This window comes from Sciurus carolinensis, chromosome 2 (genome assembly GCF_902686445.1).
Source record: "Sciurus carolinensis chromosome 2, mSciCar1.2, whole genome shotgun sequence".
NCBI lineage: Eukaryota > Metazoa > Chordata > Mammalia > Rodentia > Sciuridae > Sciurus > Sciurus carolinensis.
In genome coordinates, this window is record NC_062214.1 from 5,426,712 (window position 1) to 5,453,090 (window position 26,379).

Below are 26,379 nucleotides of genomic sequence, written 5' to 3' on the forward strand. Positions count from 1 at the left end.
ACGGGTGTCTGGGGTCCCTGATGGCAGAGCCAGTGTCCACCCCCATAGCAGGTCCACAACCCCCTGTTGGGCCTGGGGCTTGAACACTGACCTGAACATCGCTGCGTGGCTTTCAGCGGGGTTGGGGAGGTGGCCCTGGGGCCGATGGACCCTTCTCTGCTCCTGGCAGACGTAGTTGGTCTGCCGTGCCACTGAGCCCTCTCGTCAGCTCAGGGTCTTCCCGTACTGAGGACACCAAGCAGCGGGCAATGTCCCCGGCTTGCAGGATGCTCCCTGCCAGGGAAGAGTGAGGAGGAGACGGGGTGGGGGAGCTGCCTGCGGGCTGTCCGAGATTTCCACGCAGCGAGGGGAGGCCCCCTCCAGCTCCTGGGCCCTCCTCCCAGGGCATCGGAGCGCGACCTTTGTGCTTTAGTGGCAGCCTGGCCCCGTGCCACTTCTCACCAACCTGGAATTCCCTTGGATGGGGAGCCGGTGCGGGGGTCCCTCTCCGTCAGACACCCTCCTGGCCCGTCACTGGTTTGTGGGACGCACCCCCACCCTCTGGTTGAACGGCGTGCCTGTGTGCATTTTGAGTTTCCCTCGGGTAGGCCAGGAGCATGGTACGACCCCTCTGTGGAAGAGGCCTGGCTGACTGTTGTGAACACTCGGGCAGCTGGCCTGGCCGCGGAGGTGCCCGCTGCAGCCAGGGGCAGGGAGAGCCAGCACCTCCAGGGCCTCCGCCGGGGCTCCAGCTGACCACCTGCCTGCCGTGGGATGAGCCTGTGCTGGCGGGACCGGGTGGGATGATCTGCTGAGATTCAGAAACCCACGTCCGGGCTTGCCAACCGTAGAATGTGTGCTGCCCACAGAACCGAGGCGAGGTTCTGATCCAGAGGCTCAGCAGTGGCAGCGAAGCCCTGGCTCTGGCGGTTCTGCCCTGCCATCTCAGGCTCTGGCCACCCAGAGCCACTGGGGCCTCATTATTCTTTTGTTGCCAAGCAACGGGAGAAAGAACGTGGGCATCCTCCGCAGGACGGAGGACACCCTTTCATACGCCCCCAGGCCCACGGTCTGAGCGGAGGTCCTTGCCCTTCCCCGAACAGTGCCTGCCTCTGGTGGCGAGCGCAGGCCTGGGGCTCCCAACCAGTCCCTGGGAGGGGCGGTGGCCATGCGGGTAGTGCCATGTCTCCCAGGAGGGCCACACTGGGTCTGTGAGAGGCCGTGGGGGACACAAGCACCTGAGCCCTGTGACCTCGGGTCAGGCAGCACAGCAAGCTCTCCGTCACCTCCTGGGCCTTCCCTCTGTCCTGTGAGACGTTCTCCAGGCCACCTTGCCCACCGGGGCACTCGGACCCGACAGCATCTGAGGAGTGAGCGAGGCTGAGGTTTTGGCCCTCCTTCACTGTGCAGTGTGGACTCAAGGCTTTGGGCATCCAGCGGTCGCTTCCCAAGGCCTCTTCAAGGAGGTGACGTTGGAGCCAAGACGAGGATATGAGTAGGAACCAGACCTGAGGACCCGGGGGAGCTTCGGGCTGTGAGAAGCGGCTGAGCGCAGGGACCTGGGAAGGAGCAGCCCGCGGCTGGGGGTTCAGGAGCAGGGCCACCCCGGCCTTCCAGGAAAGGAAGGTGGACGTCACTCTGGGTGTGATAGAAAGTTTCGGGTGGAGGAAAGACAGGTCGTGGTTAAGGAGAAGGCGCTTCAGCTGCCGTGGAGGAGGCCACAGGAGCCAGTGTGTGCGAGAGGCGCAGCGGGTCTGCAGCAGTGCTGAGTGCCCGGCCGGACCAGAGGCTGACCAGCTTCCTCTCCCGGGAAGCCCCAGGGCACCGTTTCTGCTCCCCACAGGACCCGCAGTGGTGTGTGTCCTGCGGTCAGCAGCTTGGGCTGCTGTCCCCTTCCTGGGGGTGTGGTGGTTCCAGGTCCTTCTGTGCACCTTTGTCCCCCTGGAAGAGCGTCTCGGGGTGCTCTGGCCTCACTTGAGGCAGCACGGTTGACGTGACCCTCGAAGCAGGACCCCCTGTGGGCTCCAGGCAAATGCCAGCATTCCAACGTGCTGGGCATAAAGGAAGCCGGTGTCCGGAGGGGGCTGGCTGAGCAGCGAGGGAGAGGAGGGGCGCTGGGCGGGCGAGTGAGCCAGGCCTCCCAGCTGCCCCCAGCTCCAGCGATCATGCCCCGCTGCCTCGCACGGAGGGGACTTGAGCCTGTGTTTTTCCTCCCTGGCTTCTGCTCCTGCACCTCGTCCCCGCAGAGAACAGCAGCAGTGACCAGAGGCAGGCCTGCAAGAAGCACGAGCTGTACGTGAGCTTCCGCGACCTGGGCTGGCAGGTAAGGGCTCCGCCGCCGTCCCTGTGCCCCTGTGCTCCCCGGCAGGAGCCACGAAGCTCTTCTTTGCCGTTAGGGCTCTGGGTGTCACGTGGCCTAGCCAGGGATATGGGGACGCCCCATGAAACCCACAGCAGAAAAGTGGGCCTCAAACCAGATCCCGGAGCCCCAGCGCTGAACTCTGAGCCTCCTGGTCCTGGCGCACCTCCTTCCCTCCCTGGGACGCCATTCTCTGTCACGTGGCCACGTTGGGAATCCTGCTGCTTGCCTGGAGGGGGGTTCCCTTCACCTCGCTCTGGAACCACTCAGATGAAGGGAGCGGGGCACAAGGATGAACCTAGGCAAGGAGTGGGGGTCCTGCAGTCTGATGGGTGTCTGCTGCAAGTCCTGATGGACACTCACCTCATGGGCACTGAGCGTCCATGGCCCCTGGGCCTGCTGTGGGTGCTGAGAAGCAGCTAGGAACCTGGTCATGTGTCTGTCCCACGGAGCTCAGCGCACTGACCCAAGATCACGGGGCAACTCATGACGTTGTTCTGCCCATGGGGAGCTTGTACTTTGATGGGATAGTCCAGACTCTTCCACAGGGATTGTGCCCAGGTACCCACAGGGTAAGGTGCACGCACCTCGCTGGGCACCCACCGTGAGTCTCTCCTTGGGACTAGTGACAGCGTCCATGTTCCAAGAGCAGCATCTGAACTCCAAGGGCCTCTGCTGGAAGAGTCTGTGCCCCTAGAGTCCGTGGGGGGGGGGGTGCCTGGACTGTTGGGACAGGCCCCAGAGGCCAGCGTGGCGCGTGCTGCCCAGAGCCGTGCGGGCAGGTGGTGCGTGCTGCTGGGCCCCTTCCCCCAGCAGGGCAGGTCTCTGGTCTCCAGGCAGGTGCACCGCGTGGAGCTCTGGCTAAGGCCACAGGTCATCACCTGGGAGGGGCAGGGTCGGTTCCCCTGGAGTCTCCAACACCAGAGTCCTCTCTGCTGTGCCGTCTCCTGTCCAGGAGATGCAGTCGCGGGTGTGTCTGTTCTGGGCTCGGCCTCCCCTGCGGTGACTCCTCACGTCCTTCTCTGGGGCTCCCGGCTGCTTTTGTTTCTCCTGCCTCATGGGACCCTGCTCTTTGGGGAGTGGCAGAGCCCTGAGCCCCGGCCGTCTGGCCACAGCCCGCAGGAGGAGGGTGTCCACGTGGGGGCAGGGCCTTGCCACTCAGGTTGTGGGCGTGGTTCTGAGGTGGCCAGCCACTGCCCCCTGCTCTTCTCTCCCGCAGGACTGGATCATCGCCCCCGAAGGCTACGCGGCTTACTACTGCGAGGGGGAGTGCGCCTTCCCCCTCAACTCCTACATGAACGCCACCAACCACGCCATCGTGCAGACGCTGGTGGGTGCCTGGGCGCGTCCAGTGGGTGGTCAGCTGGGGTGCGGGCTGCCGCCAAGTTGGAGCTGAGTAGCCGTCTGCCCAGGGCCACGCTGCCGCTTCCGTGGGCCCCTGGCTCCATGAAAAGATACTAGGAATTGTATTTTGTGACTCCATTGGCGTCAACGATCATGGTCTCTGGCTGTGAAATTCCCTGATTTCTTCTCATGTTAACAGTAAAGCAGATTCATGAGCTCGTACGGTACCAGGCGCCCTCGCTGTGCCTGGTGCTGCCTGTCAGTCTGGACCATGCTCTTGGGCGTCAGATGGCTGTGCTATTCCGCGGGACAGACTTGCCTTCAGGGTCCCTGCTCTCCCGGCGTCCCTGGGAATGGGTCAGCCTGAGTGAGCTCCTGGATTCCTCTCCCAGCTCTGAACTTGGAGAGGCTGTCATTCAACCGTCTGTGTCGTATCCAGTGTCTAGAGTGTGTAGACAACGTGCCAGGTGCCAGGGGCGCTGCAGGATTAGCCCAGAGGGGTCCCTGGCCCCTGGGCTTCATTTTCCAGTGGGGAAGACAGTTCAGTAGACAGATGGAGAAATTTCAGAGGGAGAAGCTTGCCAGGAAGATGGCAAAGAGGGTAGTGCAGTAGAGAGCTAGGGAAGCCCCGGGCAAGTTAAGTTCATCCACGGGGTCACTGGGAAGATTTGGCATGCTGATGGGGTCAAAGCTCACAGCTCAGTGCCCAGCACACAGAGACGCTCAGAGGATGCCATCATTGCTACTCTACCCAAAATAACAAGAGTGGTCAGAGGTGGGGACTTTGTTCTTCAGCTTGGAATCCCAGGTGTAGGGACCTCGGTTATCTGGCCCCTGCCACCGAGGTTAGCGGGGCTGTTCCTGACAGCTGCTGGTGACCCAGCCCACCACCCGGGCTGCTCCCTCCATGCTGGTCCCTGCCCGATCCAGGGCTTCGTGCTCATCCAGTGATCGGCCTCTCTCTCCTGTCTTGCCCTCCACGTTCGGGCCTGGAGAACGGCTTTCTGTTCCCTTCATCTGGTCCCCTGGGGGAAAAGGCTATCTTTAAAAAAATTGTTTTCAAAGCATTGGTTTTCCAAAGCCTCTCCTTCCCTGACTGTAAACTCCAAAGTCCTCTGGATTGAAGGTCCTTAGCTGGCCTGGGCCCGCGTCCTGCTCCAGGGAGTCAGCATCCCATGGAGGCCCTGCCCTGAGGACCCTGTTGGTGTTGGGCATGTCACCCCTGCGCCAGGAGCACATCCATGAGCTCTTCCAGGCCTCCCTTCACGGCCCTGGGGACGGTCCTGGTGGCCTCAGTCAGCCTCTCACCAGAGTGCTTCAGACTGTCCCGAGTGACAGCGTGATGACGCTTGGAAGGGGCGACTGCTGGCCCTCAGGGAGTCCGGGTGGGAGGCGCATGGAGGAAGCCAGCCCATGTCTGGGTTTGCTTTTAAAATCATTCACAGTGCGGGGGGAGGAGGAGGATGCTCACGGCCCATCCTCAAGGATGTAGGAAGCCACGTCAGGTCCCAGCCTGGAGGCTGCGAGCAGAGGCCCGGGCTCCTGTTTGCTTAGCACCCCTACTGTGCAACTGCTCCAGAACCTTCCATTAAAGACAAAGCAGAACAGCTCCATCTGTGACCTGTCTTGAGCACTGGGCACACCCTGTGGTCCTGGTCCTGGTCAGCTTGGGTTGAGTGGCAGCCTCTCCCTTCCCTTTGCCTTGGCCCCTCTGTGCCCTGGGGCCTGCTCCTGCCTACTTGGCTGGTCACGGCGTTCATGTGGTCTCTGTGGGCAGGTGGGTTTGTCTTGCTCCTCTTCTAGCCTGTGCTCTGCACAGGTCATGGTGCCCACAGGCCAGAGAAAGCAGCCGCAGTGGCCGGTCAGCCCCTTGGCACAGCTGACCTGGCCCCAGGCATCTCATCAGCCTGCTCCTTTATGCCTGCGGTGCCTGTGAGGACGCCCTGTGCCCTGGTCCCTGGTCCCCTCACCCGCAACACAGGGACAGTCCCAGAACTGAGTGAGTGCATGCAACATGCTTAGGTCAGGGTCTTCTTGGTCCATGTCACCCAGGTCATCTTGCCTGGGCAGCTGATGTCCCCTAGGGAAAGGTGGGGGCCAGGCCCGCCTCTCACCACGGTCCACGCTGGGTGTGTTGCAGGTTCACTTCATCAACCCGGACACGGTGCCCAAGCCCTGCTGCGCCCCCACCCAGCTGAACGCCATCTCCGTCCTCTACTTCGATGATAGCTCCAACGTCATCCTGAAGAAATACAGAAACATGGTGGTCCGGGCCTGCGGCTGCCACTAACCCCTGCTGGAAGCTGACCCTTGGGCCGTGTTTGTCTGGATCCAGGTGTCACCCTGCCCAGTGTCTCACCACCGGCCTTGGCTGGGCGCCAACAGGCCAGCTGCCTGTTTTGAGACCGTCCCTTCCCCTTTAGCTGGAGGCTGGAGGAGTTTCAGGGTTTGAGTGTCAAATGGCTGGGGGTCCATTTCGCACTGGCAGCATCCTGTGGACAAGGTCCTTGAAGCCACTGAGGCAAAACCTAACAGGAAACATCTCTTCGAGGAAAATCTCGGTCGCTGTCATTGGCTGTGCGGTGTCCCCCATGCACTGACTCGCCGGCTCTGGAGGCAACGGGAGACCATCAGCAAGGCCACCTTGCAGGGAGGAAGGGTGTGGCCAGGGGCGGACCCGTGTGGCTGAGCTGAAGGAAAACTGGCGGGGAAGGTCCTGTAACAAATGTCACAATAAAGCCAATGAATGAAAATGGCCGGGATGTTACAGATATATTTTCCTGAACAATCCATCCCCGTTTCTTGGTTGATTCGTAAACAGCAGTGTGGCCACCGGAGGGCAGGAGGTCCCCAGTTCCATTCCTGTCTCAGTCTGAGGCTGCAGGGGCCTGTGTTTACCTGGACCTGCCCAAACAGCCCGGAGGGAAGGGCCATGTGCCCACAAGGCGGGCGTGTTGGTCCGAGAAGGTATGCTGGGGCAGGAATGGACGTGGGGACAGGCTTTCCCTGCAAGGAGACCAGCGTGCAGTCGCAGACGGGCTAGAACAGAAGTAGGGCAGAACTCGGGCTGCAGCCTGAGGTCAAGAAGCAGGGCACGCTCCTCCTCTGAGCAGGACCCCAAGCTCCCCTCTGGTGGCATCTGAAGCCGGGCCTGCAGGGTCACTGTGGCTTCCTCTCTTCACTTGCTAACCCTATTAGAGGGCTCTGCAAACAGACTGGCTCCTTAAAGTAGGCAAGAGACCCCGGTGGGAGGGCGGAGAGGCACAGGGCCGCCGACTCCGACCCCAAGCAGGAGGGTGACCAGGCTCAAATCCCCACGGGGTGAGGCTCTCATGAGGTTCTGGGTGCACACCCCCTTGGCCTTGGCGGTGGTTCCCAGAGTGGTGTTCACCCAGCTTCTAGCTGCAAACGCAAGGCCATGGGGGCAGCTGACCCTCTGCCAGAGTTTCCTGTGTCTACAGGAAGGAGGCAGCACCTTGGCCAGTGGGGAGCTCAGTCTCGTCTCTCCTGGAAACCTCGGGCCTCTGCTTTTCTGTTTTCTTCTTCAGTAGCTTGGGCTGCAACCCTTTCTGCCTGGTCATGAGGAAACATTATTTTTGTTACAATTTGTTCTGTTGGTTGGCAGAGTGGGGGCTTTTGTGTCCCCCCTCTTGGTCGGATTTCCCCCACCCACCGCCGCTCCCAGTCTCTGGTTAGCGTTCTGTGTCCACTTAAACCTGTAAATAGCTGTGACGAGACACAGAAATTATTTATTTCCGTCTGAAGCTCTTTTTGAAACCATCCCTGCCCTCGTTCAGGACCGTGAACGCTGGCCTCTGACCTGGTTGTTTTCTTATTTAAGAGTATTTATTAACAGTTGGACCGATGTACCCACGGCTGTGGCAGGCTGCCCTCCGTGAAAATTCTGTACAAAGACAAAATAAAAAGGGTTTTGATTTGTAATAAAAGGAGACGTTTGGTTCTGGTTCTCGGGCCCGTGTGTGTCTGTGCGCGCCGCTCTCCCTCCGCGCTCCGGGGCTGGACGGCGGGCGCTCTCCAGCTGCTGAGCGCCCTGCCCTGGCCTCACCGTGGGCGCCTTTGACCCTGCAGGCCTGGGGGCAAAGCCGCGCTGGCTGCTCGGTATTGGGTGCAGCTGCGTGGGCTCCGGGCGGAGATGGGACCAAACAACAAATGCATTTGATCGCCGGGCTGCGGAGATCCTTGGTCGGATTACAGTTCAGCTGTCAGCAGCTGTTTCGAAGAGGCAGGGGGTAAATGAGCTGTGTTTACTGCTAACATAGTTGAAAGATTCAGTCATCCCAATAAAACAGAGGCACAAGAGAGAAGGGGGGCACACACCCAAAACTCCAAAGCCCCACTGGCCCCGGGGCCGGCGTGGCCCGGGCTGTGTCCCTCGGTCAGGCTGGGGGCTGCCATGGAGCCCAACTCTGGAGGCGGGTGCCTGGCCATAGGCCTGGTGAAGCGGGATGCCCTGTGCCGGGCTGTTCCCCGAGTGGCACTCAGCACCAGGGTGGGGAGCCGACCGTGGCTGCCTTCTCTCCTCGAATCTGCACTACGGGCACCTGAGGATCCAGCCTCTCAGCCCGCTGCCTGGACACGCTGCTCTCTCTCTTCCCCTGTTGCCTCAGACCAAGCTCCTAACAAGTTCCAGCCCCTGTGATTTCCAAACCCTCTTGACATTGTCCTGATGCGCAGTTTAGCTTTTGTTCTGTTTTCCAGGCCGAAGACAGAGTCGCAGGCGGAGGCCCCGATGCAGCTTCGCAGACGGGCCTCGTCCCCTGCTTTCTGTTTACACGTTTCTAAAAATGTGAATTCATTGCCAACGGGTTTTTGAAAATCAGAAGTTTGGGGTGAAAAAAAAATCCATTCATCTGGCTTCTCTTGAGCAATCGGCAGATGTGACCACCCTGGGCCCTTCCCGCATGGCTGCTCTTGGCCGAGCAGATGGGCAGCCCAGGCTGAAGTCCCCACCACTCGATAGGGTCCCCCTCACCAAGGGGCGAGGGCCAGTGGCCATTTTAAAAATGGCAGACACAAATTTATTTGCACCCACGTCCCCGTAAAGCAGGAAAGTGACAGAGGGGTAGAGCTGCTGGAGGGCCAGCACCTCCGCTCAGTGCCTGGCCTGCTCCGGCCCTGGGCAGCCCTGGAGCGAGCCCGTCTCCCTGAGCATCTTCCTCTTGGATTCTTTCCTTATCTCTCCTCTGAGTCCTGCTGGTGGGGCAGAGAGGGGATGGAATTTGTCCCAAGTCCCCCAGCTAGTAACTGGCCCCCTGTGCTCTCCTGAGTCGGGATCCCCTCGGGCTGCTCTGGAAAGTGGGGGTTCCTGACCCCCAGCTCCAACCCTCCAATGTCCTTCTCAGCCCTGAGTGTCAGTCTGAGTCCAGGCTGAGTCTGGACCATGCTCGGGACCTGGGTCTCCCTCCCGCTTCCAGCCTGTGTGGCAGGACCCGAACCCCTGCTTTCCCAGGGCTGGGGCGATGGCCCAACCTGCCACCCCATGGACCTTGCCCGTTTGCAGTCCCTCCCCTCTGCCACCCGTGCCTGGTGATCACACTGCATGGACTTTGCTGGGCACTGGGGGTGTTGGCAGGGACCATCGGCCTGCTGGGTAGGAGCTTCTCTCGTGGACATTTGAGTCTCCTCTCTCCAGATCTGTTGGAGAAGGTGACCGTGTGTTTCCTGGGGTGACCTGGGGCTGCCATAACAAATTTCTACAAACTGATGACTTAAAGCAAATATTTATTCTTGCAGTTCTGGAGGCCAGATGTCCAAAGTGGAGGCGCACCCCGGCTGTGCTTCCTCTGAGGCTCTCGGGGGCCTCCCCGTCTCTTCCAGCCTCGGTGGGCTCCTGGCTGGTGGCGGTGCCACCGTCTCGGCCTCCGCATGGCCCTCTTCCTGTCTGCTCTCTGTCTCTGGTAAGGACACCGGTCATGGGACCCAGGATCCTCCCAGACAATCCCGGGTCATCTCATCTCCAGATTCGTAACTGTCACATCTGCAAAGACCTTTTTCCCAGGTGGGGTCACACGCACAGGTTCCAGGGCTCAGGGGTGGACACACCTGTTTTGGAGGCACCGACCACCCACTGCGGTGAGGGCACAGGTCACTCTCCCAGGCCCCGCCCCTGCCCCCCCCCCCCCCCCCGGCTTCCGCCCGCCTGCTGGTGGTGCAGCCCTAGAGCTGGGCGGGGAGCGGGGACCTGGCCAGCTGTGCGGGAGGAGCTGGGCTGCTCGCGGGGAGTGCGGCTCCTCGCCGGCTCCTGCCCAGGTGCCGCTGGGGCAGTGGGACGGGTCTGCAGGCAGGAAGCTGCTCTCGGGCAACCCAGAGAGCACACGGCGGCAGTGTGCTGTTGGGCCCTCCTCCATAAAAATAAAAGAAGAATTCTACCTTACGACACGTCGACCCGTCGGCATAAAGACGAATACAAACCAGGTTGGGTTATATGCGTTTCTTTTCTTCTGATTTTAAAGGACATTAAGATATTTTTGTGGTCCCCTAGCGGCACCCTGGCCGGGCCCTGGTGTCCTGTGCGTGGTGGAGACGCCAACCTGACCGCAGCCACGTCGGGCCCTGCGCCGGGAGCCACTCCCAGGAGGCCCCTGGGGATGGAGTGGCCTGTGAAGGGGACAGTGGCCCAAGGGCAGAGCATCTGCCCCTGAGGGGAGAGGCAGGAATGAGGCCGGGTACGGGTCCTGGGGCCACGGAGGGCCTCTGGCTTCATGTGAGGTGCTGAGCACCACACGAAGTGCCAAGGCCAGGGATGGCATGATGGGGGCGGGGTAGAGGCCCTGGAGGGCTTCCTGGAGGAAGCGGCATCCTAATCCCATCTTGCCCCACTTGGATCCCGCCCTCCCCTTTGGAGGCAGTTCTGCGGAGGCTGGGAGTGGGGGAGCACTCAGGCCTCTCTGCCCAGGGTGTGGCGCGGGAGGTGTCACCCAGCAGCTGAGAGGACGGCACTCACTTCCTCTGGGAAAGACACCTGCCACCTTCTTAGAGAAATTCATCAAGATGTAGGAGCTTCTCAGGCTGCAGAGCAAGAGCAGTGTGCCCAGGGAGCACCGCCCCGCCCAGCACAGAGCCCGCCCCGTTCCCGAGTTAGCCACAAGCCCTCCTCCTGGGCAAACCACTACCTATCCTGTGCCTCAGTTTCCTCATCTGTGAGATGGGTATGGTCCCCACCCTTATTAGGGATGTTTAAGATTAGCTGGACATAACCTAAAATATTAGTAGCTTGAAGAAGACAAAACCTCTCCCTCACAAGAAGCCTGAAGGTCAGCCTCCAAGGTCAGGGTGGAGCTGTCCTGTGCCGTCAAGGGTTTAGGTTCTTCTTATCTTTTTGCTGTGCTACCTTAATTCATGGTTTCATCCTCACTCTGTACCTCATGGTCCAAGAAGGCTGCTGGAGTGCTTGCCATCATGTTTATTTTTAAGCTGTATGCTGCCTTGGTAACCATCCCGAAGATCAGACACAAAAGGCCCGCTCAGCTCTCATTAGCAAAAATGCAGTCATGTGGTCACTCTGAGCTACAAGAAAACCTGGGAACTATAAGCACTTATCCTGGGTGGCAGTGTACACAGCCAAAAGCCAGGTCAGGATCCTACTGCCACCAGAATCTGTGGGTTCTGGACTTTCGTCTTTAGCTATCTAGGCTAGTTTTCTGTGCCGTGTAATAATGACGGCAAATTCAGGGGCTTTCATCGCCATCGCCCACCGCTGTCCTAGGAGCCCATGGACAGGAGTCCAGGTGTGACCTGGCTGGGTTCTTTGCCCAGCAGCTCCCAGTTGAAAGAAAACTGTGGTACCGTGTCCTCCTCTGCAGTGCGGAGCCTCTTCCAAGCTGGTCAGGTTTTGGACCAGCTCGTTTCTTGTGCTTGTAAGATGGAGGTCCCCCTTTTCCTGAGGGCATCAGCCAGGGCTCCTTCAGCTCTGAAGGTGGGCCTGCTCCTCGGCCCTCGCCACACAGCAGCCTTGCTCAGGGGCTCACCTGATGAGGTCAGACCCGCCAGTGTGACCCCTGCCATAGGTCACACCAACAATGAGGGCCACCATCACGTTGCAGGAGACCTCACCCTGTGGAATGATGACACCGTGCTAAAGCCAGGGGCGGTTTCCTTTGGGAACAACGCCGTGCTCGCTGGGTGGGGACTTCACACAGAGGGCAGGACTCTTGGGAGCCTCCTTCATGCCTGGCCTTCTGCAGCGCCCGAGTTACGCTGCACACCTGGGGATTTAGAAGAGAGCGACCAGGTGCCAACTGGAGTCCCTGATGACTAGACACCGTGAATTAATGGGGCTCTGGCGGCCTCCGTGCTCTTCCCACAAGCTTCCCCCACCTCACCAACTAGCTGAGCAATTTGTTGAAAGCCTTTTGCCCCTGAAACCGTTAACGGAAGCCCAAAATTCTTTATAAGGACGCTCGTCACCCCCGCCCCTCGGGCGCCCTGGGGAGGGCGATGGAACGGCCGGGGGGCCATTGGAGAGCGCAGAGCCAGCCAGCTGTCCCTCGGGCAGGCCCTGCCAAGGCTCCCGTGCTGAGCCTCTGAGCTCACGGGCCTGAGCGCCCCGGCGGGCTGGCCTTCCCTCTTCAGACCACGGCCCAGGCGGCCACGGCACCCGTGTGTGCTGCCGGGTGAGCGGTGTCCCAAGGACTGGGCCTGAGGACCGTCAGGCGTGGGGATGCAGCTTCCCTGACCACCTCAGGTCAGGGGTGTCCGGTGACCTCCCTCCTGGGACCCAGCCCTTGCCGGTCCCCAGCCCCGCCATCAAGCTGGTGTCTGTCCGTCCCCACCAGGGACACTCGGGGTGACCTCTCCGGACCCTTCCCTTCTGCCTGTGGATCCGTTCCCCTTGGCTCAGACCCCTCAGGCTCTGGCACTGGCCCCTCTTGGTCCTAGATTTGGGGAAATAAAAGTAGAAGAGGAAAACAGAGCTCTCCACAGCTGCGTGGCCAGAGGCTGTGCTCCAGACCTGGCCAGCGGCACGGCCCGGCGCTCAGGCACCTCCCAGCCCCGCGCCGGCTCTGAGGTGACGGGCGAGGCAGACAGGGTCAGCTCAACTCTGTCATGAAGACCACTGGGCAGCCAGCCTGTGGGTGGGTGTGAGGACCAGGCCTGCTCAGAGGTGGCCCAGCCTGCCCCACGGCCCCTGCTGCAAGACCAGTCCAGCCGTCAGCCAGCGAGGACACGGGTTCCAGCCCAGAGGGGCCTGGGGGTTCAAGTTCCACTGCTGCCATCTTGGATTTACTAGTCACTTTTGGACAAGGGCCCCTCGTTTTCATCTTGCCCTGGGCCCGCAGCCTCCGTGGCCGGGCCTGTGCCCAGTGGACAGAGCGAGGTCTCAGGTCCGACTGGCGTCTGCCACATGTGTCATTCAACAAGCACATTTTGAGCACCTGTGGGCTGCAGGTGATGTCCAAGGATGGAGGACATGCTGTGGACAGCAGGGTGACCAGGGCCCTGCTCTTGGATGGCATCTTCAGTGGCAGAGAAAGGACAAGTGAGAACTTAGGTCAGGAAGGAAAAGGCGGGTCAGGGGCACAGGCCGGGCAGAGTGGCAAGGGACCTGGACGGACTGCACTCCAGTGGAGGCCAGCTGGAGGCCAGGAGGAGGCCAGGCTGCGCGCCCAGGGCTGAGAGTAGAGTGTGGAGCCTGCTGCAGCCTCGGGGTCCAGGCCTGAGCGGAGCACCGCTGCGTCGGTCGAGCGTCCCAGCCCGGCACTCTTTGGGGTTGGACGGGTCTCTGTGACCGGCTCTCCTGTGCGTGGTGGGCTGTTCAGCAGCATCCCGGCCTCTACCTCTCAGGTGCCGGAAGCACCCCCAGTTGTGACAGCCACTGATGCCCCAGACCTTGCCACCTCTCCCCTGGTGGGCACGATGGCTCCCAGCTGAGAACCCGGCATGAAGAACTGAGAGCTTGCCACGGAGGCTGTGGCCAGTGGGGTAAAGTCCACTTCCTGAGGGACCCTGGGGCCTGTAGTGAGGGAGCTGGGCCAGGAGCCTCAGCTGCCCCTGCAGGCCCTGAGGATGGCCCGCCTGCTAGGCTGGCAACCAGCGATGGCTGTCTGGCCCCGGGTTCCCCTTCTGGAGGACGCAGGGAGGGAGGCGGCTGGACACCCCTCTAGGAGAGTCGAGAGCAGCTCTCACAGTAAGTGGGCCCAGGACCCAGGGCCTGGGCCACCGGCTGAAGGAGCCATGGCCCTGCCCACTGGCCTTCATTCCAAACCCTCTGCGGTCACCTCTGCTTCTTTTGTTGTTCTGGAAAGGAAGTGGCTTGGGAATGAGACACATCTGACCTCAGCCGTGTTTGCCAAACTCACGTCATTGTTTAATGCCACAAGCAAGTCACTGAGTGACAGACTAAATAGTCCCCAGGAGGAGCTGACCTGAGCGCCGGGAGCGTGGGGCGGAGGCGGGTGGGTGCAGGGGCGGCTTCGCTGGGTCTCCGGGGGGTCCGCATCCTTGCACCTGGCCCTCAGTGGTGCCTGTCCCACCTAATTAAGTTAAAGTCTGGAAAAAACAGTGTCAATGCTGAGAGCAGCAGAGAAGGCACATGCTTGAGCGCTGACCTTTCTAACTGGATCGAGCCCTGATCTCTCTCTCAGGGGTGGTGGCCTGCCACCTTACCGATTCCCTCTGGCCTGAGGTAGGCAGCAGTGCTCTTCCCTTCCACCCTGAAGGTCACCTTGGCCTGTGGGTGAGTCACCCAGAGGTACTGCATGTGGGGTGGAAATAGCGCTTTGAACCTCTTCCGTTCCCAGCTGCCTTTGGAGCCTCTCCAGCCCTCCAGACAAGTGCTATTGGTTGTTGATTCTTGGGTGGGGTGTCGATGGAGGAGAGGATGACGGATGAGCTGGGTCTCCGTCTCAGCCTGTCCCCTGAGTGGTCCCTAAAATAACACCATTAGTGGGGCCAAGGCAGCGCTCTTATCTGTGCAGGGGCCTGCCGACGACACTGCGCAGATGGGCGAGACGGGGCGGAGGCCGGGGCGTCGGGCAAACTGCAGAGGCCTGTGCTCTCTGCATTCCAAGGGGCACGCGTGGTCTGGCAGGCTGCTGTGGCCACACAGCTGATTACGCGCACGATGTGGGGCACAGTCTGGCACCTGGCGTGACATCCACCAGCGTCACGTGCACAGAGAGACCTGCTGCCATTCTGTCCGCATGTCCTAAACCAGAGCTGGGACCGAGCTCTGGGGCCGGAGGGGACTCAGCCCCCAGCCTGCCCGCTGTGACCTCGCGGGCCCTGTGTTAGCTGGCGGTGCCACCTTCAGGGTCATGCCTCTGGTGCCTCTCTGGCTGCTGAGAGCTTATCTTAGGTGCTCTTGTTGTACACACTTACTATTCCAGATCCCGGAATGATCTGGAAACGAGGAATGACATGCAGGGAAAGGTGGAAAATTGCCCCAAGTCAGGTCTGCTCCTCTCACTGGATGCGTGGATACTGGCTACACTTATTTCCAGATTTTTTCCTAACCTCAGTTATAATGTTCTGTTAGTATTTTTAATACAAAATATATTCTATTTTGTAATTCTCCTCATCTCGCTCGCCAGATCATGTGGCCCAGGACCACAGTCTAGTTTCAGCACCCTCTTTGAGGGTGGCCTCTGGTCTGATTGAGCAGGCGCCTCAGCGCCAAGCTGTCTGGGGCTCACACCCAGCTCCACCACGTAGAGCTGTGAGACTTTGTGCAGCTACTTAGCCTCTATTTAGGGTTTTCTCACATGTAAAATGGGGTTTGCAACCATTTGTAACCTTGTAAGAGTGTTGTGGGACTAAATGGGTTAATGCGTAAAGTGCTTTGAAGTTGCAGAGTTGCCATTGTCCTCATAGTCACCATCACCATCACCAGCACCATCACAATCATTGTAGCCACCATCACCATCACAATCACTATCACCATTTGATCACTACCACCATCACATCACCATTACAATCACCATCACAATCACTACCACCATAATGATCACTACCACCAACATCACATCACCATCACCACCATCATCACAATCACTACAGCCCCATCACCACCACCATCACCATCACAATCACTACCACCATTTGATCACTACCACCAATATCACCATCACCACCACCATCACCATCACAATCACTACCACCATTTGATCACTACCACCAATATCACCATCACCATCACCATCACCACCGCCATCACCATCACAATCACTACCACCATTTGATCACTACCACCACCATCACCACCATCACCACCACCACCATCACCACCACCATCACCACCATCACCATCACCATCACCATCACCACCACCATCACCACCACCACCACCATCACTACCACCACCATCACCACCACCATCACAATCACTACAACCATAATGATCACTACCACCAACATCACCACCACCATCACCACCACCATCACCACCACCACCACTAACACCATCACCACCACCACCACCATCACTACCACCATCACCACCACCACCATCATGATCACTACCATTATCCTCATTACCACTGTCACCATCACCACCACATCATCAGTATCATCATTACCATCACCACCACCACCACCATCACCACGACCATGATCACTACCACCACCATCATCACCGTCATGACGACCACCATTCCCATCATCAATACCATTATCACTATACCATCACCACCACCACCACCACCATCATGATCACCACCATTATTGTCATCACCACTGTCGCCATCACCACCACATCATCACTATCATCACTACCATCACCACCACCATCATCACCACCACCACCACCATCATGATCACAGCCATCACCATTGCCTTCCCTTTGCCTATTCTCCTCCACATATGTGGCACTGTGAGTGGCTTTGGGCAGAGAAGTGCATGCATACTGAGGTAATGCAGTCGAGGGACCCAGCAACAACCAGTTGTGTGGCCACTCTTGAGCAGGGGGTGGCTGCCCACAGCCCACACTGTGTTGGCCTGGAAACTCAGACGTCCAGTGAGCTGCTCGGGTGCCGGGGCAACATCCAGCTCAGCACCGAGCCCACTCTGCCAAATACCTGCTTGCACATGAGCTGCTCCACAGCTGGGGAACGTGAGACCAGGAGAGGACCAGGAGACGCCCAGGGCCTAACAGCCAGGAGGAGGCCTCTTGGTCAGATTGGGCTCTTCTTTATGAACCTCAGGCCTCTCTATCCTCTGAGCCTGTGTTCCCTCCTGTGAAGCTTGGGGCTGATCTCATGAGGTTGGTGTGGGTTTTATTTATTAGCAATTTTTTAACAATCTGGAACAGACGTGGAGATGCTCAGGGCTGTTCTGGGCACGGGGACGTGGGTGTTGCTATGCCCACATTTCTGCGTATTTTAGATGCTCCACCTGCGTAGGACATAAGCCTGCGTTTCTCCTGCTCACAGCTCGTACCTTCCTGATGATCCTCCTTCTCAAGTCCCCATGACAGTCCATGGGCTCCGTTGGCCCCATGGGATGGCATCTCTCTCCCTGCCCTTCTCACCGGGCTCCAGCACACTGCGTGCATTGGCTGAGATTCTGGAAGTTCTCAAGGCCTCTTGTGACTGTGGTTTTGCCCTGTCCCTGACCTACGTCAAGTCCCCCAGGAGACTTGGAGCTAGTTCCCTCCACCTTCCAGGGTCCCTGCAGAAGGGCTGTCAGCAGACAGGCCCCAGCACCTCCCGGAGGTTCACCCCACCTCAGAGAACAAGTGCTCACCCTGGCAGGCCAGCGGGGGCTGGGGCGGGGACCCCCTGCAGGTGTGCTCAGGGATGAGCCTCTCACCCCTCTGCCCCTCGAGGGTCCTGCTGGCCCCTCGAGGTCCACAGGCAGAAAGCTGCCCCACTGTCTCCCTTTGCCCCAACCTCAGCCGAGTCTGGTCATCTCCCCACTGCAGGAAGCCCGAGGGCACCCTCTCTAGCCTTGCTGCCCCCACCTGCTGCCTGGGCTCCTCCAGCCTCTTCCTGGTGGCCTTGGTCCTGCCCCTGTGCTGGCCTCTGTCCGAGGCACCAGTGTGGCCTGCCTCCTGCTTAGACCCTGGGATTCCCAACCTCCCTCATGCCCACATTGTGTATAGAAGAAAATCTGGAAGAAAATACGTAAAATGTGAATATTAGCCTCATAGATTAGTGGGACCATCAGGGGTATTTTTTCTTTTTCTTTTTTTCTTTTTATTTCTTTCTTTTCTTTTTTCTTTCCTTTTTTTTGATTGTCTGTAGTCTTAGGACTTTCTCCAATGAGTAACTACATATATTTAAAGAAGTATTTAGATACACTTGAGATATACATATGTGAGTTAAAAATCTATGTATGAACATATTTTACGAAGGACGATACTTCGGTGGCCTCCCGTCGACTCCACGGGGAGGTGCTCCTGGGGCCCGGGACCCTTTCCCTGCTGTCCTCCGCCGCCAGCCGCCCTCCAGTGTCCAGCCCCTCCTCCCGGGCTCCGTGGCTCCTGTGCCTCGGGCCTGCTGGGCACACACTTCACCACTCTGCTCTGCGGATGGGACTCTGGTCCTTCCCACCAGCACACGCGTGAGCCCTCGCTCTGCTCTTATGCTGCACCTCGGACTGTTCTAGAAGCAGGCGTGCAGCGAGACAGACAGGCCTTGCTTTCAGACGCTCGCATTCTGAGGAGACGCATGGAACGCAGCCCACAGCAGCACCTGAGGCAGCGGCGGGGCCTCGGCCCTGGGAAGCTCGGCTCTTCACAGGAAGCGGCAGGCTGGGTGACCTGCTCCTGAGGGGAGATGTAAAAATTCAGCAGAGAGAGTGACAAGGGGACTCACTGTCACCCTGCACCCTCGGCTCCTCGTTCAGAAGGAAGCAGGATCCTGTTCATACAGCTGTCTTTATTTCCAGCTTTCTACGGAGGTAAGGTAGCCACGCAGAAAGGGCCCAGAGTTACGGGAACGGACGTTCGCGAGACGAACACAGCAGTGGCACGGATCGAGAGACCGTCCTTGTCCCTTCCGGCCCTCAGCCCTTGCCGCTCCCCTGCAGGCAGCAGCCGCCTGTCTTCTCAGGGTGGGCACTGGTTTGGCTGTTCCAGAAGGTTCTATTAACGAGCATGTAGTCCGGGCCTCTTTTTCTGAGCATGGTGTGGATGGGTTAGTTGCAGTCCACCCTTCTTGTTCCGCATGCCCCCGAGCAGGGGTAGCCAGGTGTCTCCCTGCCACTGCTCATGGGCGGGCCTGTGGTGGTTTCCAGCTTCTGCCTGAGGGGAGAGGCCACCATGAGCCCCTCCGCACTCCCGCAGGCTGGGGCCCCCCGCAGGCTGGGGCAGCGACACGCCTCTGCTGGGTCTGATCCCAGGGACAGGTAGCACTGCGGGTCAGGTGCTGCGGGTCAGTCGCTGCGGCCCCTCCTCCAGGGTGGGTTCTGGCACCCTCTGTCCCGGGGCGTGGGTGCCCTGCGCCTGGCCAGCAGCGGGGCCCGGCATCCTCGCCAGCGCACCGCCCCGTCTACTTCATTTCGGCACGCCTCCCGGCGAGCTCTGCCCCGGCGTCCTGCTTGCCTTTGGGTGTTGCTCCTTCTTTCTGCCAAGCTGGGGATGGAACCCGGGCCTCGGGCGTGCACTCCGGAGCTCCACCCCAGCGCTGTGCTGCAGAATTCTGAACTTCCAGATTTCAATCATTTTTTTTTTTAACGGGAGGGTCACAATCACACATGGCTGTTTAGTGGCATGTTTGGAACCAGAGTCCAGAGAGAGACCTGCGGTCTTCTGTGAGCTGGCCGGAGCCAGGCTGGTCTGAGCACTGCCACCATCCCGGCTGCAAGGCAGGGGCTGGGGCTGCTCCAGGCTTGGGGTCGGCGTCTAGGGAAGAGCCGCCGCGGCGAACCCGCTCCCAGGAGGGGCGCTTTTACTGATCCCGGGTCTATGGATGGCCTAAGTCAGGGAGGCTCAAAATCAGGGTTAAACCTTAAGCATGAAGTGGGGGGGGGGGGTGAGAGTAGAATTGGAGTGACACGTTTGTAAAGGCAGCAGATAAGGTGATGGCCATGTGGGGGCGGGACAGTCACACCAAGGCTGAGGCACCGGTCAGATCTGAGTGCCAGGTGGTACCCTGGAGGCCTGGTGGGGCGACTAGCCGTCTGGTCAACCTGGGGCTGAGGTGCTTTCTCAGGAGACTGAATTGCTGTGCTCCCGAGGTCGCGTTGGCCACCCCAGGTGACATCACCTGGGCTCTGGATGCAGACGCCCAGGCCCTCGGCTGCGCATCCCCATCAGGACTCCAGCTGCGTTTTTCTCCACAGTTGCTTTTCAGCTCAGTTCTTGTGCATATGATGGTAAATAAGAAGTCAGACCCCAGTGGCCGTGAACCACACTCTCAGCTGCCCTGGGCCACGCTCTCCGTGGGCGACCGACCGGTGTCCTTCATGTTGAAGTTTACTGTACGGGCACTGGCCGGGTCCTTCAGATGCGGACAGGTGTGCCCTGCAGAGGAAGCCCTGCTCGGCTCCTCCCCTTTCAGTTCTTCTTTGTGATAGATGCCACCGTTGCCAGGTAACAGCCCTTTCTTCCCGTCCTGTCCTGGACGTACCCCTGCTGTGGTCTGAGTGTCCACGTCCCCCAAATTCACAAGTTGAAGTCTTAACTCCCAAGGTGACGGTGTACGTTCTGTGGGCGGCAGGGTCTGTGGGATTAGTGCTCACAAAGGAAGCCCAGGTGGCAGCCCTCGCCCCGCCAGGACGGCCACAAGCTCCATCTGGGCACGGGAAAGCCGCCTCCGCCGGGCGCCAGATGTGCCGGCCTCGTGGTCTCGGGGTTTCGGCCTCCAGAACCGTGACGGATTATTTCCTGCTGTACGTAAGCTTTCCCGGCATGGGATTTTATTAGCGCAGCCGAATGGCCAGCGAGGACTGGGATCCCACCACGCCGCAGGAGTGGCCTAATGTGCGCTGTACCCGGGCACCTGGCAGTCTTCTGCGTGTGCTGGAGTTCATGGTGCCTTTAGAAAATGATGCTGAGTTTCCCTGATGTCCACCCTCTGGTCTCGACTCTCCCAGAGAACACCTGGTGTCTGCGGTGGTCTTTAATCTGCTCCTCCTGGTTCCTTCCAGTGGCTCCCAGGCCTGTGCACTGTTGGGGACCTACTGCTGCCCCCGCTGTGACGGACCTGTGTGTCCCCTTGCCCTCCCCTTCCTGGCTCCTGAGCAGCCAGGGCGGGTTCCCCAGGGGAGGCCTGGTGAGAGGCACAGAGGAGACTTTCTGGAATGTTCCAGACCTGAACCTGGGTCATCCCCATCTCCCTCCTCCTCAGCACAGCCCCACTTGGGGACAGTCTTGCTGCAGATGTACGTGCGTGCATGTGCGTGGGTTTGTGCGTGCGAGGGCCAGCCAGGAGAGGCCCTGTCCCTGGGAGCTCTGGTCTCCTGCTGTGGCTGTCCAGAGGTTGGCTGCTCTGATTTCTGTAGCTTGCCTTTGAACGTTCCCTGCACTCTGCCGCCTTCTTTGTCCCCAGTTTTCTGGAAGCAGCAGTGCAGTGCTGACGTCCCCTGAGTTCCCTTTTCTCTTTCTGAGGACTCCTGCTGCCAGGAGTCAGCCTCGGATTTTAATCATCTCTTATTTCTGGTTTCCTCTCTCCGTGCTTTCCTAGGTTTTGGGAGGGTGCCTCGCCTTGATCTCAACCCTTCCGTCAGCTCTTACAGTTTTACAAGAGCGTTCTTGCCTTCTGGAAGATCTTCTTTTCTTTTTGAATGACTTTTCCTTCTTGTTCCACAAACGCAGACTTTGGTCTTGGCGAGGGTGTTAACCAGGGCTTTCCCCTTTTCCTTGAGAGCATCTCTGTTCCCGGCATCCTCTCTTCCCACATCTTTGGTCTTTTCTGCCTGTGCATTTTGGTTTCTGGTCACCTGGATGAGGCGGGAGGCCTGGGAGTGTTCACGGTGACCAGGGACCGTGCCTGTGTCCTGTCTCCACGCAGGCTCCACTGCCCGTCCCTGTGCTGCCCTGGGCTCTGTGGAGCCTGGGGTGCCCCTGCAAGTTCCTGCTCCCCTTCCAGGGGCTCAGCTGGGGTCTCCTGTGGAGTTGCAGGGGTCCTTCCTGAGGGGCTTTCCTCCTGCTGGCTCGCGACTCCTCCGTTTGCTTTGCAGGGTCCTGTGGATCCCCTTTGTGGCGTCTCTTCACCTATTCCTGTTGTCCTTTAGGCTTGTCCCTTTAATTAACAGTCCATGTGCTCCCTTTGAACAAAGGTCTGGAGGAAGAAAATTCACGGTTCAGTTCCCTTGGGGCACAGAAATAGGGCGACCCAGGATCCTGGTTTGCCTGGGTCTTGCTGGTTTTAAAACGAAAGTCCAGCCTCCCGGGAAATGTCCCCCCAGGGCAGACCCTGCCTCGCCTGTTCTGCTCACCACCCGGAGCCCCGAGCCCTGGCGGCCACCAAGAACGCTGCAGACCGGATCGCCCCGTCAGGCACAGCAAGTGTCTGCAAAAGGCCTTGTGTTTCTGGAAACCCCGAGGACAAACGGCTGTCATTACTGAAATTGCTGCTGCGCGGACACGGGAGTCCAGCCGGCTCCGGTGAGCAGCCCCGCCGCGCGACCCCTGTGATTATGAGACGGCGTTTTCACTGTTCCAGGCAAACACGACCTGCAGGAGCAGAGCGGGCGGCCGGGCAGCCCTGGAGGAGCCTGGGGGACGCGGGGCCGAGGTGGGTGGAGGGGGCCGGCCCTGTGCTGCTGGAGGTCTGGACGGGCCTCTCTGGGTTCCCCGGTCCCCATGGGGATGGGCGTGCGAGAGGCCTTCCTGTGACCGCCGCCCACATCCAGCCAGTCTCCAAGCGGTCAGTGACGTAGCAGGGGACAGAGGCCAAGCTTCTTGGGGTGCGCCCAGCTCAGCTCGGGCAGCGGAGGAAGCTCCCTCTGCGAAGGGGAAGGCGCCCCACCCCTGCCGTCCCGGGGGCCCAGTCGGAGGCGGCAGGGGTCAGAGAGCAAGGCCACCCGGTGCCGCGTGGTTCCCACGCCCTGACCACCTGCCGGCTGTGCCCTCGGCCCCCCGAGCCTCCGTCTCCTCATCTGCAGCCTGGGTGTGCTCATGGCGCCCCTCCGCGGGCCTGCGTGAAGCTTTAGAGAAACGGCCCTTGCGAGCTTGGCATAATGATCTCACGCGCCACTGGTATTGTCCCTGCTCTCGTTACTATTGTCACGTTATCTGGCTATTCTTCAAGGCCCAGCTGACGCCCCACTAAGCTGCGGGTGGCCCCGGGGACCCGGCAGGCCTTGGGAGGAACAGGCCTCTAGCAGAGCTTCGGCTGAGACCCCAGCTAACTGAAATCTGGCTAATCAGCCCACCGTCCCACCAGACCTGCCCCTCCTGGCTCCAGCTGGTCCTGGACGGGGCGGAGCACAGCCGGCCGGAGCCTCTCCACCCGCCTCCGGCAAGCAAGGAGATGCTCCCAGCTCCTGGGCTGGAGCCGCTGGGGGGGATCAAGCCACACTGGGGGTGTCCACGGTGGAGGAGAGGAGGCCCAGCTGTCAGCAAGACGTCCACTCCAGGAGGCCGTGGGAAAGGTGGCCAGGAGCACCCGGGGTCCCATTCTTGACCCGAGCTTTCTGAGTGGCAGCACTTCCCCTGGGCAGGAGGCCTCGACGCCCAGCCTCCGTGCCCTGCACCCCTCGACCCTCCTACCTGGCTTGCAGCACGCAGGATGGCTGTCCTCGAGGGACTCCGCAGCTCACAGGCCCCTGGGAGAGACTGACCGGCACAGTGGAGAGGGCTCCCACAAAGCCCCTGGGCCTCGGGACAACCGGGGGCCAGTCGCGAGCTGGTGAAGGATGGATGAGGGACGATGGGCTCTCGCTGCGTCGAGGCGGGGGCTGGGTCGGTAGGACCAGAGGACAGAACTGACCGGCTTCCTGGACCCCGGGAGCGGAGGGCACCCCTCGCTTCCTCCCTGCCTCTGGCCTCCTAGCCCCGTTCCTATCAATTCTCCCTCTTGAGCTTCTCAAAATCCAGGAACAGACTGGGCTGGTTTGAAGGCATAGACGAGGGGCAAAGTGGAGCAGGTGAACGTGAGGCATCCCTGCAGGTGGCCATAGTTGAGGGTGCACAGGCAAAAGAGGGGCGTACAAACCTTCATCCATTTCTGTTCTGTCTCTGTCACAAGTGTCTGAAAAAATATTTTGAGATGTTGATGAATGTTCCTTCTAGCTTTCCTTCCTTCCTGGGATAAGGATGTGATGTCTGGAGGCACAGCTACCTTGCTGCAGCTGTGAGGTGAGAATCAGAGGGTTGGAGAAAGACACAAATGAACTTGGGGATTGTATGGAGAAAGGAGGGCAAAGGGAGGAAGGGAGAGACCACCCACCGCGTCACCACAGCTTTATCGGAATGTCACAGCTCTGGGAAGCCCCATGTCTGGCACCAATGTCCTGAGTCCTGGTCCCCAGCATCCTGAAGCAGGCAGGGAGGCCCTTGACCTCTAGGCTCAGGCAGGAAGCTGGCCCTGCCCGAGGGAGGCCCACATCACACATGTCCCACGGGGGACTCTCTGGCCTGTTTCTGCCTTGGACTGCAGGGGCAGTGAGCCGGGAGGGCTCCCGGGCCGGGGGCTTGGTTCCTCCGCGTGGGGCTGCTCTCTGGGGCTGAGGAGTTGGTGGGGGGCATCCAGCACGCGTGGCCGGAGGTGGGTGCCCAGGAAACCTGGCCAGGGCGTCAGGTTGTCGGTTGTTGGAGCAGCTCTCGTCCAGGCACGTGCTGGACTGTCCCCTGATGCTCCCGCCAGACCCCGGGCCACCCTCTCAGAGCAGAGGAAGAAACTGAGGCCCAGAGAATTTCCCTGGAGCGGCCGCCTGGGTTTCCAACCTCAGTGCCAGGTGGGAACTCAGACCTTCTCTTCACGAGTCCCTGACAACTTCAGCGCAGGAAGGAGAGCGTCAGGCAGGCTGGCAGCTCCTGGGGCTGCACGGCCTGGTGTCCAGGCCACCCGGGGGCCCCGCCTGCTGCAGAGCCAACGGCTCCCTCAGTGCCCCCCAGTCACGGCCCAGCTGTGCCAGCCCTCCTGGCTCAGCAGGGAGCCCTCCTGCCGCCTGACCAGCTGCCAGCTGCCGGCATCTGCCCGGCTCAGGGGAGACCTGCGCCAGGAGGTGCGTCCCTGGCCCCGGTCACCGGCACAGGTGTCCCGGCAGGGCCGGGGTCTGCAAGGCCCTGAGGCGGCCATGGGAGGCCTGGGCGTGTGAGGCCAGGGGGTGAGGAAGCCAGCCGGGCACGTTCAGAGGAGATCCTGGCGTGGGGACCGGGCGGGCAGTGCAGGACGAGCCCTCCAGAGCAGGGGAGCGGGGCCTGGACCCGACTCTCCTTCCTGCTGAGGCTGCGCTCGGCTCTGGCCTTCCCGGGTGCTCCCCGCTGGGCAGACGCTGTGCCGAACGCTCCATGCTCCAGCCCAGGAGGCCGAGCTTCTCATTCCGTTTTGTGGATGGGAAACCCAGGCCCCGGGCGACCAGAGAGCCTGGTGATGGCCGCGTGCGACCTGAGCGTGGGGCCTCTGCTCCAGGGCCCCACCCTGTGGGGCGTGGTGCTCCTGACACTTGGCCACAGAGCAGCTGTGACCCTTCTGTGCCCTGCTGGCCCTGAGCCCAGCCCAGTGCCCTGGGATCAAAGGTGCAGGCAGCTTGGGGTCCCCAGCGTCTCAGCCCCACCGGGGACCTGGGCCTCCCTCCACCATCCCTGTGTCCCCGCTGGCCCTGAGGGACAGGGCTGGGGCTTTTGTCACTGTGTCCTGTGTTTCCTCTGGCCCTTCCGCTCTGGCCAGGGCCGTGGCCCCTTTGATGTGGTTCTGGCTCCTGGTCCTGCATCTGGCCTGCACGTGGGGCAGCCTCTCAGCCTGTCACCCCCGAGTCGTCTGGAGCTCCGTGAGGGGCTGGGGCGGGGCTCGGAGGCCGCTCCTCCAGATGGGGACACCTGGCTCCCAGCTCTCGTGGCCCACAGGACAGCGCTGGCTCCCACTCACTGCGGCCAAAGCTGCCGGTTCGTGGGGCTGGCCCGGAGCCCTCGGCACTCAACCCCACCGGACCCCCGACTCAGGCTCCAGAAGCCCAGCTGCTCAGTGGGGCCACCAAGCACCCTGCCGAGTGTTCAGAGGAGCCCCCGCAGCGCTGGGGCGGCTGGGAGCACAGCCACACCTCTGCCGTTTGGAGCCTGCGTGAGTCCCCTCGGGCTGTGCGCCTGCTGTTAGCACCTGCGTCCTGGAAGCCCAGCTCTGGTCTCCACCCCAGCTTCTCCTCGGTGGCCAGCGAGTGGAGTCGAGGCAGAGCCTTCTGCATCCTCAGCCCACCAACGTCTGTGGCCACGCCCACGGCAGGACGTGTTGAGAATCAAGTCCCTGCGCTGCCAGCACGGAGAGTCAGCATCACGTCGAAGTTCAAAAATCAGCGGGCATCCGTGCTGATTGTGATCTGCTTCTTAAACTGAACTCGCAGGTTTGCCACGTGAGCAGATGCTGCTCCACAGACAGCCTGCAAGCCGTGAAGCCGAGCACAGACCCGAGTCGGGCAGCTTGGATTGCAAATGCGGCCTTGGCAGTCAGGAGCTGTGTGACCTCAAGAAGTCACTCAACCTCTCTGTGCCTCACTGTCCACTTTTATGAAATGGGAATAAAGTCAGTAGCTAGAGCAAAGAGTTGTGGTGAGAATTAATCTAGTTAATACCTACACAGTGCTTTGTCCAGTCCCTGCCTTTGAGTGAACTCTTGAGGTGAGTTGATTATTCTTCA

The 26,379-nt window shown here is 60.3% G+C and overlaps 1 protein-coding gene across 1 annotated transcript in view; it reads left to right on the forward strand.

Annotated features, from left to right (window-relative positions):
- Positions 1 to 7,647, forward strand: part of Bmp7 (bone morphogenetic protein 7) — a 71,467-nt gene extending 63,820 nt beyond the window's left edge. Inside the window, exons 5-7 of the mRNA XM_047541703.1 lie at positions 2,226 to 2,302; positions 3,558 to 3,668; positions 5,823 to 7,647. Of these exons, the coding sequence (XP_047397659.1) occupies positions 2,226 to 2,302; positions 3,558 to 3,668; positions 5,823 to 5,972 (338 nt within the window). The 3' untranslated portion in view covers positions 5,973 to 7,647. The remainder of the gene's footprint in view (positions 1 to 2,225; positions 2,303 to 3,557; positions 3,669 to 5,822) is intronic.
- The last annotated feature ends 18,732 nt before the right edge of the window (positions 7,648 to 26,379 follow it).